Source organism: Lottia gigantea (assembly GCF_000327385.1).
Source record: "Lottia gigantea unplaced genomic scaffold LOTGIsca_152, whole genome shotgun sequence".
Classification (NCBI taxonomy): domain Eukaryota; kingdom Metazoa; phylum Mollusca; class Gastropoda; family Lottiidae; genus Lottia; species Lottia gigantea.
In genome coordinates, this window is record NW_008707828.1 from 235,212 (window position 1) to 249,535 (window position 14,324).

General features: G+C 32.5%; 1 protein-coding gene across 1 annotated transcript in view; it reads left to right on the forward strand.

Annotated features, from left to right (window-relative positions):
• Nucleotides 1-4,474: 4,474 nt before the first annotated feature.
• The window catches only part of LOTGIDRAFT_238576 (hypothetical protein), a gene marked incomplete at both ends in the record, with an annotated part of 50,189 nt that continues 40,339 nt past the window's right edge, over nucleotides 4,475-14,324 (forward strand). Inside the window, 8 exons of the mRNA XM_009050688.1 lie at nucleotides 4,475-4,496; nucleotides 6,417-7,136; nucleotides 9,451-9,528; nucleotides 10,237-10,320; nucleotides 10,730-10,843; nucleotides 11,315-11,473; nucleotides 11,944-12,022; nucleotides 12,225-12,308. Coding sequence (XP_009048936.1) covers nucleotides 4,475-4,496; nucleotides 6,417-7,136; nucleotides 9,451-9,528; nucleotides 10,237-10,320; nucleotides 10,730-10,843; nucleotides 11,315-11,473; nucleotides 11,944-12,022; nucleotides 12,225-12,308 — 1,340 coding nt within the window. The remainder of the gene's footprint in view (nucleotides 4,497-6,416; nucleotides 7,137-9,450; nucleotides 9,529-10,236; nucleotides 10,321-10,729; nucleotides 10,844-11,314; nucleotides 11,474-11,943; nucleotides 12,023-12,224; nucleotides 12,309-14,324) is intronic.

A 14,324-nucleotide genomic window follows, 5' to 3' on the forward strand; every position in this document is an offset into this window, starting at 1 on the left:
TATATATCTATATATCTACTTGATCAAAGTGAATTTGTTTTAAAAGGGTTAATTAAAAACAGAAAGTACTTTGTTAATTAAGCAGTTTGACCTAGTTTTGATGTTTAGCTTTATAATGGCTTGTTATATTAAGTTGAAACCTTTAGAATACATAGGAGACATATTTCTCTACAATTAACCGTTTATTTTACTCAAGTCCATACAGTAGTTTTTTAACACTAACAGCTTCCAAAAATCATAAACTTTAAAGTTTATGTAAACTGGGGTTAAGAATTTTTTAGTCAAAACTTTCAGATGGGGGCACATTTCTCTAGATAGTTTTCACAAAATTTGAGCAAACAAAATTTTGCGACTTACAAAAAGAAGCAGAATGCCCCTTTAAATGCAATACCATTAGTATATATGGACATTGTGAAACTTCAGTTATGTATCAAGAGGCTTATGAGGCATTATATTCCTTACTGAATAATACTCTTCTCATGATCATTGACTTAGCCAAGTTTTCAAGGAGCTTTTACCATGTTAAATTCATCATTTTAATCATGATTTTATCATTAAAGGGGCAATTTCCTGTTAGCTACTTATAATGATTAAAGGAGATGATTGTACTAATTAAAGGAATGATCTGTAATAATGGAATTGTATATTTCTGGAATTATAAAGACTTACTTTGTAAGGGATTGTAAAGAGGTTTTCTTAATTTTTTATGTGTACTGGGGACACTGATGGCTTCAATTTGCCCCATTCCAATTTTCATTCCAACATTTGTGGTTCCTGCAATTCCACTAAAACTAATTAAAGGAATTTATGATTTTTAAGAATGGAATTGTATATTCCTGGAATTATAAAGACTTAAAAAAAACTCTGTGATCTTGATGATACATAAAGATATTTTCCTAAAAGTATGACTTATAATGTAATTTCAAATCTCTGTATCCCTTATCAATCTGTGTATCAGAATCAAACCAAATCTAAGTAAAGTTAAGTTAGTACACCAAGTAAAATATTAGTGTCCAAACTTCTGTTTTTGCACTCGTGTAAGTAGACCACTTTTCCTATTTTGGCTTGTTAAAACATTACGAAATCATGCACTAGACCTCTTTGGTTCATGTTTACTATAAATAATTCTACACACTTTGGAGGGAGCCGCTGTGGCTCAGTGAGACATGCGCTTGCTCGCAAACCTAAAGGTCCAGGGTTCAATCTAGACATAGTTTGAGATAATACCTTCAGATTTTTCAACCCGGTTTCCCCCTGTCAGTGATGAAGGTAAGAGGGGCTGACATGGATAAAGTGTCTAGTCGTTCGGATGGGATAATAAACCGAGGCCCTGCTACAGGCTGTGCACGTTAAAGAACCCTCGGCAGTTGGAAATCGAAAAAGAGCAGACTGATACTGCTGTCCTGGCAAAATTTTCCTCATTGCACCCTGCATGGCGTTGCCCGTCTTCATTAGCCCACATGGTGCAGAAAAGTAGGACGCAAAACTCCATTTCATTTCATTTGATATATTTTTTAGACTTCTCTATAAACGAGTTCTAGATTTCAACTCACTTCCATCGAGGTTTTTTCTCCATTAAGTAGTTTATAACAAATTCTGGGTAAATGATATGGAAAAGATGAAGAAGAAAACCTAAGAAAGGATTTCTGCACTGTAAAACCTTTCCAATTTATCCACTGTATTTTTTTAGCAGAAGACATAAATCTGATGTAGTCAGCAGAATAAATAGAACTGTATTTCTGGAGGATGTTTTTTAAGCCTGCTGCGGGCTGAGGAACTGTGTCTGATTATCTTTCCTGGAACTCGCATCTAGTTGGACTAATTAGTCACTCTCATGTCTGGAGGCGACAGATTTGAAATCTGTTGACTGTCGTCAAGCATGTTCACTGCCCCACTTATTTCTCTATTCAACATTCTTTAAAGATGGCCGACTACAAATTTCTTATTGTATTTCCATGTCAACGTAAATAGAGCAATTTTTTTTTCTTCTTGCTAAAATATTTAGTGTGCAACCTGTAAGAATCATACAAAATAGCATTAGGGAAAATTCTTCAAACTTCTATTTTTGCACTTGGGTAGGTAGACGCTTGTTAAAACATTGTGAAATCATGCGCTAGGCCTCTTCGGTTCATGCTTACCATAAATAATTCTACACACTCTAGGGGGAGCTGGTGTGGCTCAGTGAGTTAGATGCTTGCTCGCTAACTTGAAGGTCCAGGGTTCAATATGATATTTCGGTATTTTTTAATCAAGTGATATTATGAACAATATAAATTCCTATATCACTATTTATTGTGACTACCATATATCACGATATGGTGATATTTCGGTATTTTTTAATCAGGTGATATTACTAACAATATAAATTCCTATACCTGTATTTATTGTGATAACTACCATATATCACGATATGGTGATATTTCAGTATTTTTTAATCAGGTGATATTACTAACAATATAAATTCCTATACCTGTATTTGTTGTGATAACTACCATATATCACGATATTTCAGTATTTTTTAATCAGGTGATATTACTAACAATATAAATTCCTATACCTGTATTTATTGTGATAACTACCATATATCACGATATGGTGATATTTTGGTATTTTTTAATCAGGTGATATTACAAACAATATAAATTCCTATATCAGTATTTATTGTGACTACCATAAATCACGATATGGTGATATTTCGGTATTTTTTAATCGGGTGATATTACTAACAATATAAATTCCTATACCTGTATTTATTGTGATAACTACCATATATCACGATATGACGATATTTCAGTATTTTTTAATCAGGTGATATTACTAACAATATAAATTCCTATACCTGTATTTATTGTGATAACTACCATATATCACGATATTTCGGTATTTTTTAATCAGGTGATATTACTAACAATATAAATTCCTATACCTGTATTTATTGTGATAACTACCATATATCACGTTATGGTGATATTTTGGTATTTTTTAATCAGGTGATATTACAAACAATATAAATTCCTATATCAGTATTTATTGTGACTACCATAAATCACGATATGGTGATATTTCGGTATTTTTTAATCGGGTGATATTACTAACAATATAAATTCCTATACCTGTATTTATTGTGATAACTACCATATATCACGATATGATGATATTTCAGTATTTTTTAATCAGGTGATATTACTAACAATATAAATTCCTATACCTGTATTTGTTGTGATAACTACCATATAGCACGATATGATGATATTCCAGTATTTTTTAATCAGGTGATATTACTAACAATATAAATTCCTATACCTGTATATTGTGATAACTACCATATATCACGATATGACGATATTTCAGTATTTTTTAATCAGGTGATATTACTAACAATATAAATTCCTATACCTGTATTTATCGTGATAACTGCCGTATATCACGATATGGTGATATTTCAGTATTTTTTAATCAGGTGATATTACTAACAATATAAATTCCTATACCTGTATTTATCGTGATAACTACCATATATCACGATATGACGATATTTCAGTATTTTTTAATCAGGTGATATTACTAACAATATAAATTCCTATACCAGTATTTATCGTGATAACTACCATATGTCATGATATGGCGATATTTTGGTATTTTTTAATCAGGTGATATTACTAACAATATAAATTCCTATATCGGTATTTATTGTGATAACTACTATAGTTCTATCATGATATGGTGATATTTTGGTATTTTTTAATCAGGTGATATTACTAACAATATAAATTCCTATATCGGTATTTATTGTGATAACTACTATAGTTCTATCATGATATGGTGATATTTTGGTATTTTTTAATCAGGTGATATTACTAACAATATAAATTTCTATACTGGTATTTATCGTGATAAGTACCATATATCACAATATGGCGGTATTTCGGTATTTTTTAATCAGGTGATATTACTAACAATATAAATTCCTATACCTGTATTTATTGTGATAACTACTATAGTTCTATCATGATATGGTGATATTTTGGTATTTTTTAATCAGGTGATATTACTAACAATATAAATTCCTATACCTGTATTTATTGTGATAACTACTATAGTTCTTTCATGATATGGTGATATTTTGGTATTTTTTAATCAGATGATATTACTAACAATATAAATTTCTGTACTGGTATTTATCGTGATAACTACCATATATCGCGATATGGTGATATTTCATTATATTTTTAATCAGGCGATATTATTAACAATATAGATTCCTATACCTGTTTTTATTGTGATAATGGCATATCGCCCAGCCCTACTACTAGCATGTCCTTGCATTAAATTGTAAAAAAGAAACACTTTCCACCATATTGAGGCTTTTCAATTAGCTTTTTACGTTTTACATTTTTACCTAACAGTACTAAATGATCTAAAATATTAAAAGGTTTTTAATCATGATGGAAAAGCCTGGATTTTTTATGTCTATATGCCACCAAAACCACCAAACGGTATGTCCTAGAAAACAGGCTAATTTCCTGGCAAAATTTCCCTTATTGCACCCAGCATGGCGTTGCCGGTCTTCATTAGTCCACATGGTGCAGAAAAGTAGGATGTATAAACACTCACAGCAGCATTTCATTGGAATGGACATGACACTTCAGAACTTCGCCCCCTCCTCCCCTCCACCCACTTTAAAATTTTGTATGATTTTACATAGTGAAAGAATGACTTGTTGCTCCCCCTGGAAAATTTGGTGGCCCCTGCCCAGCCCATTCAACTAATGTTTCATAAAAATGCCACTGGTCTAGTTAACAACCTAACATTATTCTAGAGCAGGATTTTGTCACCTACTAAAAATTGTTTAAAACTTCTGGTATTTGAGTTTTATTCCCTGGCCATTTTGAATTAAAAGGTCTCTCCAATAACTAATCATTAGTTCATGTAACTTGATAATGGATTTGATTAACCTATCCTGTAAATTACCAATTCTATTTGTTTCATTTCGACTCTGGTCTAATTAGTCTTCTTGTAGACTCGCAGAAACCAGAGAAATTAACGAGTGGCCAAGGTCCTTTAATTACTTGTCATTTGACCATCTGACCTCTGCAGGGGTCAGTGAAATTTCTGATGACTTCTAAATATATTTTTTTAAATGGAATTTTTCCAGATTTGTCATTGAAAGTAAAACCTATTATTTCCTTCTTTGTCAGAGCTAGACTCTAGCAGTAAATGGATCCGAACACATTTTTTTTCTGAGGAAATGAGGTTTAAAGGAATTATAAAGATGTTTTCTATAAATTTTATGTGTATCAGGGACACTGATAGCATCAATTTACTCCATTCCAATCAGACGTCTGGTGTTCCTGCAATTCCACTTAAACTGAGTTAACAACATACATAATTACATAACACAAAGATAATCTTGAAAAAACAACATGTGTTACATAATTACATAACAAAAACAAAGATCATCTTGAATAACAACACATGTGTTACATAATTTAATAACATAAATTAAGATCATCTTGAAAAACAACATGTGTTACATAATTACATAACACTAACAAAGATCATCGTGAAAAACAACACATGTGTTACATAATTACATAACACAAACATAGATCTTGAAAAACAAACAACACATGTTACAAAATTACATAACACAAACAAAGATCATCTTGAAAAACAAACAACACATGTGGTACATAATTACATAACACAAACAACACGTGTTTCATAATTACATAACAAAAACAAAGATCATCTTGAAAAACGAACACTTGTTACATAATTACATAACACAAACATAGATCATCTTGAAAAACAAACAACACATGTTACATAATTACATAACACAAACAAAGATCATCTTGAAAAACAACACATGTGTTACATAATTACATAACACAAACAAAGATCATCTTGAAAAACAACACATGTGTTACATTATTACATAACACAAACAAAGATCATCTTGAAAAACAACACATGTGTTACATTATTACATAACACAAACAAAGATCATCTTGAAAAACAACACATGTGTTACATAATTACGTAATACACTCGAGAAGTCCACTATCTGAAATGTATGTACCATATCTTAAAAACATGGTACATTTGTGTCTGCTTTGTACTAAAATTTTATTCATACTTTTTACAAGCAAAGATCTCGTAATCTCTTTGAAGATGTATAAATGAAATTTCCCAATTTCCCTTTTTATACACCCACATGAAATTGCTCGTAAACACTCTACAAAACACAATTTTTGTCGGTTTCAAAAGAAGTGTATACTGGTGATTGTTACTGTACTGCTAAATATTTTTATTCTAAATTAAAGCTGCCACTGGGCATATATTACCTTGCCTGACAAGCTATCTTTAATTGAAAATGTTAAAAAATAACAATTCTGTTTTTCTATTTGCAGATAATTTATTTGGCAGCTGTAGATCTGTAGATGGCATCAGTTTGGGCATCAAATATGAGCTGATGACATCAGAGTACAAAAGATTGGGAGAAGAACTGGTACAGCTCAAAACAGACAGATATTCCTGGCATGATGCTTTTACACAATGTATTTTACAGAACACTCTTATTGCATTTGCCAAACGAGAAAGCATTAATATTAAAGACTACTGCGATTATGCGTTAGCTCGATTGGACGAGACAAAATCAAGATGGTCGGAAGGGGAACGGAAAGAAATCGCGACGGTATTAGAAAGACTTTTAGAAGCTAGTGAAATGCAACAAGAACCAGTTTTTTCAGAAGATGACGAAACCTGGGATGATCTCCGATCAAATAAACGTGACGAAATTGTCGAAGTGCACAAATATTTTGACAAATCTAAAGGTCTTAAACGCAATGTATACCCCACATTTGATGACTCCAACTACCTCAATGATGATCCGACTTATTTTGAAGAAGAACCCCGCAGAATTGACGAAACAGCTTTTGGTAGTCCTGGACAAGTCAAGGCCTACCTGCGTGTCCTGGACCAGCTCTCTGACTCAGCCAAACAATCTGGTCTTTTTGATCCTGACTTTCCTGCTAATGATGATTTCAAAGATGAAGAGCGAGGCATTGAAGGTTCCATGACCTCAGACAGTGAACCTAATTTTGGTAAATATTTCATTTGTATTCTTAAAGGTATACTACCTCTTAGGATGACCAAATTGAAATTTTTTAACTTGATTAAACTTGCGTTTTTGTTCATCAGTGGACTTACCTGGTATCATAACTATACAACAGAATCTCTCTATAATCTAATAAATCTATAAAACTAAGTAATAATTCATTAAACTAAGTAATTTTAAAACATGTTTAGAAGAGTGTTTCAATAATTATTTAGTTTAATAGATATATCGTCTTATATAGAGATTCTATTCTTTAGTCATGGTACCTGGTAAGTCTAACTGATAAATATATACACTTGTTGACCAAGATTGAGATTTTAAATTTTATGTCCATTCTAAGAGGTAGTATTCCTTTAAATATTTGCTTTACCAGTTTTATCAGGTTCTCCTACAATGTAACGTAAACATACAGCACCAATTAAGACTCTTGTCACTTCCAGGAACATTCTATAGTAACTTATCACCAATATTATCATTTTTGATAACTGCAGAATGTTAATAATCTCAATACTGAGACTCTAATTGATACATGAGCCATGGTGGCTTGGTACACGCTTGCTCACTAGCTGAAGGTCCAGTGTTCAATCTCGGCATAGATAGAGATGATACCTTCGGATTTTTCAACCCAATTTCCCCCTGTCAGTGATGAAGGTAAGAGGGGCTGACATAGAAAAAGCGTCTAGTCATTTGGGATGAGACAATACACTGAGGCCCTGTGTGCTACAGGCTGTGCACGTTAAAGATCCCTCGACAGTTGGAAATCAAAACAGTCTTATGCCGCTGTCCTGACAAAATTTCCCTCATTGCACCATGCATGGCATTGCCTGTCTTTATTAGTCTACATGGTGCAGATAAGTAGGACATAAAACTCCATTCATTTCATTTCTAATTGATACAGTATACGTTTTGTATCGAAGTGAAACAACCACATGTTAGATTCTATTCTAGAAAGTGACTCCAGTAGCTGAAATTTAACTTGAGAACTCAGTAAAGCAAATATTTAGATGATTGCATCCCTTTGGAACATGGAAGTTTTCCAAAGTGGAAATAAATAAAATTTTAATAACAATATGGAATTATAAAAATGATAGCATATAGATGTATAGCGAGAAAAATGTCTCCTGATAATGTTGTTTTTGAGATTCTAAAAATTTAATTTCAATTTGTAAGGAAAACACACACCTGAGGCCATTTTACGCTTGCTTCAATTTTCCTCATCTATCATTTCATTAATGGATTTGTGAGTTTTTTGGTCTAAGATGGATATTGATAGTATATGATTGTAATTGATGGTTAATATATCTTAATAGTGTTATTTCCTGTAGCTCAGGCTGCCACCAGGGTTCTTGTTTTAATGACAGGACATTTTAAAGGGGCAGTTCACAGAATTTTCATTATCAAAAACATTCTTAATTATACCTGAAATTTTTTTTAGAGGGACAGATGCGCCATTTTTAGGGGTTGCTTTTAGTCTAGAATATATGTAAATAGACTTCAGAAATACTAAAAATATATGAAAATCGCATAATTCTGTAAAAATACTTCAAACTAGGAATTTTACTCACTATTTCTATATATGTCTTTTCTCTATATAACACAGTATCTTAAATTGACAAGTCATCATTTTAACATTCAAACACAGATAATTCTAGACACACATGGACTTGAAGGCTCAAATTTCGGTGGTGAGCTGTGAACACTACGACTGATTAACACAGCTAAAAAATTCATGTTTCTGAGACTTAAAAAAAAGACGCATCTGTCCCTTTAAAATGTGCTATTTATATCTATGTATCTACTTGATCAAAGTGAATTTTTTTTTAAAAGGGTTAATTAAAAACAGAGAATACTTATTGTTAATTAAGCAGTTTGACGTAGTTTTGGTGTTTGGTTTTATAATAGCTCAATATTATTAGTTGAAACCATTAGAATACATAGGAGACATATTTCTCTACAATTAACTGTTTATTTTACTCAAGTCCATACAGCTTGCAAAAAGCATAAAGAACTTCAAAACTTTACGAAAGCCTTTTAAATAGTTTTGCCATTAAAAAATTAACTGCAGAATTTTTTAAGTTAAAACCTTCAAATATGTCCCGAAATGTATTTCTCTAGATTTTGGTATTATTATAGTTTTCATAATTTTAGCAAAATATATATTTCGACTTTTGGTAACCAAAAAATATGACAAAATTGGACTTCCGCTACTCTCAATTTCTAGAAATTGTAAAATGCCAAAAACTAGAAATTGTAAAATGCCAAAAATGGTGGAAATTTAATTTGACGTTTCATTTGTACCTCAAAGATTCTTTTCCCTCTGATTATAGACTCATTAAATGAAGCAAAAGTAGCAGATGAGAATGATATTGCCACATCTCTGGAGACAGAGGCTCTCAAAAAAGGAGGTAATATTGTGTATTATATTTTTTGTCAAGTTAATGGCGTAAAGATTTGTGAATTAATGTGATCATTAAATGCTAATGTAAGAAGGTTTTTGCAACAAATGTTTTCCTGATATGACCTTTGACCCATGATTGCGATTTGCCCTTTTTTTTTGATGTACCCTTTTTTAGGGGGCAAAATTGTGGTTAAAACTGTTGTGGCTCTTGACCTCAGAGGTTGCAGACGACAAAATTAATAATTTGAATTTTTTTTTTTGTTGTGCCCGGCAGGGTATGCTTACTCTTCTAGACACCTGATCCCACTTTTCATTACTAAATACTTACTCACTTATGATTGAAATACTTCCTTATGTGAAAAGAAATTGGCAGCAAGGGCCCCTTCTTCACAATGTCAAGCTATGACGAACTTCTTCTTACACCTTGACTGCAATAGCCACCTTCCTTATATCACAGAATGTAGCCATTTCATTGGATTGTATGCCAGCGATTACAGCCAAACATGCCCTCAACAAAAAGTCTATAAACAGTAAGCCATAATGTTTACAGTCTTTCTCTCACAGGCTCTAGCTATTCAATCAAATTACTGCATTTACCACCTTTATTGATACAAAAGGGTGGCTATTGCAGTCAAAGTATAAGACAAAGTTTGTCATAACTTTACATTGTGAAGGTGCAAGTGCTCCGTCTAGTATATAATGTGTGATATTTCAGGTGAAGATGATGCAAATAGAGAAGATGGAGGTTATCTTACTGTAGCTCCACCTGATGAAAAAGCTCTTGAAGATCTGATGGCAGGTAATATTTGGACACCTGAGTAATGATGTCATTGCAAACCAGAGTTTCATTAAAAATTGATGTATTAATGATTTTCCGTGTTCTCGAAACGATCTTAGTGCTAGGATATCCTAGAAACACTGTTAAAAGTTCAGACTCCAGGACATCCTAAAAAATACGTCAATTTTTTTGATGCGAATAATCCTTACTGGTTGATCTTTCATAATTAGCCAATCAGATCTCCTGTTATTTATTGTTTAAAAAATCTTCTAAAAAAGACCCTATAAAGGGGTTCAGCACACATCAATTCAGAGTAGAGTATTTATGCGGCCATGCCGCCCCACCTCCCATAACTAGTGCCCTCTGCAAGATCTCCTCCCTCTCAATATCTTCGCTATGCTACTGTCAACTCTGCTACACTTTTTTTTAGGTAATATGGACCCCCATGACCTAGATTTAGACCAATTGAAAAGACTGATGAGAATAGTAGAGGTCATGGTGAGAGACCTGGACAATCAAGAATCAGAAGAGACTCTATCATCAGGTAAACTTTTTTTTATTGATTTGAGTTGAAAAGTTGAATATTTTTGGAACAACGATTTGAGCAATGAATTGTTGGGCATAATTAATCCACAAATAAATGTTAGTACTTTTTTGTAAATTTGTTGATTGTTTGACTAGTCTTTTTTCTTCAGTGGGGTACAGTGGGGGCATTTGTCCCCTAGAAAATTTGTCCCCCAAAATGTCATAGAATGCACTAAATCAATTCAATTTTTTCAAAAAAGTTTCATGGGGGCAAACCTTCCAGACGCTTCATGGTACTCTCATAGAACTGTCGCATTTTGACTTGCAACTTCGATAGTTGTTCCCTCATTAGGTCATTATACCTTATATTTGTACCCTGAGTATTAGCCACTGTGTCTATCATGGTTCCAGACTTTGCAGGAATAAAATTCTGTTCTTGGGGCTTTTGTTGCAGTCTGTTCTAACCTTAATTTTGGAATTTTTCATTTAGAATCTGAAATGATGGAACCTATCCAGATTCCTGACAATGCTCTGATTGAAGATGACATTACCAATGATGATGTCATCATTCCCAGTAAACTAGTCTCTGCTGGTGAAAAACTCAGTCTTGATAAGAAAGCTATAGTTAAGGAAACCAAAAAAGAAAAAGGTAAATTTTCCTATAACTAGCTTGTGGTTGTGAATGTTTTTAAAGGGACAGATGCGCCATTTTATTGAAGTTGATTTTAGCAAAATTCCATCAACAATATTTCTGAGACAAAGGTATGATTAGTAAAGAAAATGGTGCAACTGTCCCTTTAAGGATGGCAGCTGCTCTCATGGTAGTTTTAAAGATGCAGCTGTTCTCTTGGTAGCTAGTAGTTCAGAAGGGACAATAAATCGTGGAACCGTGTGCTACAGACTGTGCACATTACAGATCCCTCAACAGTTGGAAATCGAAAAAGAGCAGGCTAATGCCGCTGTCCTAGCAAAATTTCCCTCCCATCCCTGCATGGTGTTGCCCATCTACATTACCCACTTGGTCCAGAAAAGTAGGATGTAAAACTCTATTTCATTTCAATATGTTGTTACATCACAAGTTAGAATCGTTATGTTACAAAACATGTCTATATATTTTAGATCCAGAAGATGAAAATAAAACAGTAAAACCAGAAGATCTAGTTGATATGAGATATACCTATATACAATTAAATAGAAAGTAAGTGGCAGTGTCTATTTTCCACATTGACACAACAAGGAGAAAGAGGCATAATCTGTCCTGAAAAATTCGCCCACATGATTAGACACAGAGTGGCGACCGCCTTTGATATACTGAAAATTTATCAGGAAAGTGAGCGTATCTTGCTAGGCAACCACTTGTTAATTGATATTAATAATTAATATTCATTTTCCTTTTCCAGTATTGATGAAGTCGAAGGTGGAGCATTTTTGGAAGGTTTTGCATCTATTATAAACCTTCCTACATCAGCCATTAACGATGTCATGTAAGTTTCTTTTTTCTAAAGATTATTTTGAAAGGGTAGTAAAAAATGAGCTAGACTTGGCTATTCAGAATTGAATTGTTTCTTAACTTGAAGGCATACTACCTCTTAGGATGCCCAAATTGAAATTTTTTAACTTGATTAAACTTGCGTCTTTGTTCATCAATGGACTTACCTGGTGTTATAACTATACAACAGAATCTCTCTATAATCTAATAAATCTATAAAACTAAGTAATAATTCATTAAACTAAGTAATTTTGAAACATGCTAAAAAGTGTATTTCAATAATTATTTAGTTTAATAGATTTGTAAACGCACAAGACCTTGATGTTGTGATGTATTTTGCCTTCCAATGATTGGTGGTTAAGGAAAGATTGATATTATTCTATAAAAATGACGAACAAACATGATGCAATCAGCCTATTTTATTTCTGCCATTTTGGTCAACTATAGAGGAGTTTGGTTTTAGAAAAATATAAAATTGTGGTACAGATCGGGTTTTTTTTGTCAGCCCTCTAACAATCTGAAACTAGGATAGCCTGATGAATTTTTTATTTTGTCCAATCCAGCTTTAAGAGATGTTGTGTTCATGTAAGTAGATGTATTTTTACAGAGATATACATTGGTAGTGCTCGATTGGTGAGTTCTGAACATGTTCCGTCTGTTCCAATTCTGCCCCAAGTGAACGGTATGAAAATGGATATGTTACATTCAAAATTTTCCTATCTATTTCCTTCTCTGCCATTTTGAATTCTGCATTTTCTATTTTTTTAAACACTTGGAACGCATTCTGAACACTGTTCCAACTTGTTTGGTTGAACATGCTTACAGTTTCATACATGAGACGAGTACTACTATTTTTTCGGAAGACGTGGGACACGTTCTGAACTCGGTCCCAACTTGTTTTATTGAACGTTCTGTTGATTCCAAGAATCCATGAACATGCAGGACTCACCAATCGAGCGGACCCAAGACATTCAAATTACTTTCAGTTACTAATTTTTCAAGTGGAAATGCCTTGGCAATGAGTGCCGTTTTTAAGATCTAGCCCCTAAGCTTCCTAAAGTCAGCCAAGAACTTAAATGGCCCACACTGAATATGCTATCTGTAAATTGATTCTTGTATTTTTGTCCCCTTTAGTCTATTGGTTGAAATTCATCTCTGCAAAAATTCTAGTTTTTCAAAAATTATCGTGCACATAGAAAAATGTTGCCATCAAATTTATACAAATTCTGAAAAGGAAGTTAGTTTGAGCTTCAAAAACTTTAAAGCTAAAATTTTTTCAAGCAAATGATCGAATCCCCTAACAAAAAAAAGGTCTAACTTTACTCAGGGCACTATGAATGGTTGCAAATTCAAAGCAATATAAAGTCAGGAATTCCTTAAATTTGAATGTTTTGAGGGTCAATATTTGGTGATTGGTGGGTATAATGTGTTTAGGTTTTAGGTTGGTATTTAGTTTTGGGAATAAATATATTTACTTTGGTTATGGACCTTATTCACGCCTTGTTTTTACATCATTGATTGGAGACTCATAATGCAAATTCAAAAGATGTTGACGTCATTTGAGGAAATAGCCAATGTGACATCACAAAGCATCTGATCAACAGCGAGAAAATCAACTTTAAACTGCTCCATCTCAGAAATGTGTGAAGGTAAAATTCATCTGAAAGTATCATTAAATAGCTTGATCAATTCTGATATTAATGATGTAAAATATGATTAGTTTTAGGACTGGAGAAAACTTATTATAAATTATGAAATTTCTAGAAAACTTATTACAAATTGTGAAATTTCTAGAAAACTTATTATAAATTAAGAAATTTCTAGAAAACTTATTATAAATTGTGAAATTTCTAGAAAACTTATTACAAATTGTGAAATTTCTAGAAAACTTAAAAATTAAGAAAATTCACGAAAACTAATTAGAAATTAAGAAAATTTTAGAAAACTAATTAGAAATTAAGAAAATTTTAGAAAACTAATTAGAAATTAAGAAAATTCTACCAAAATAATA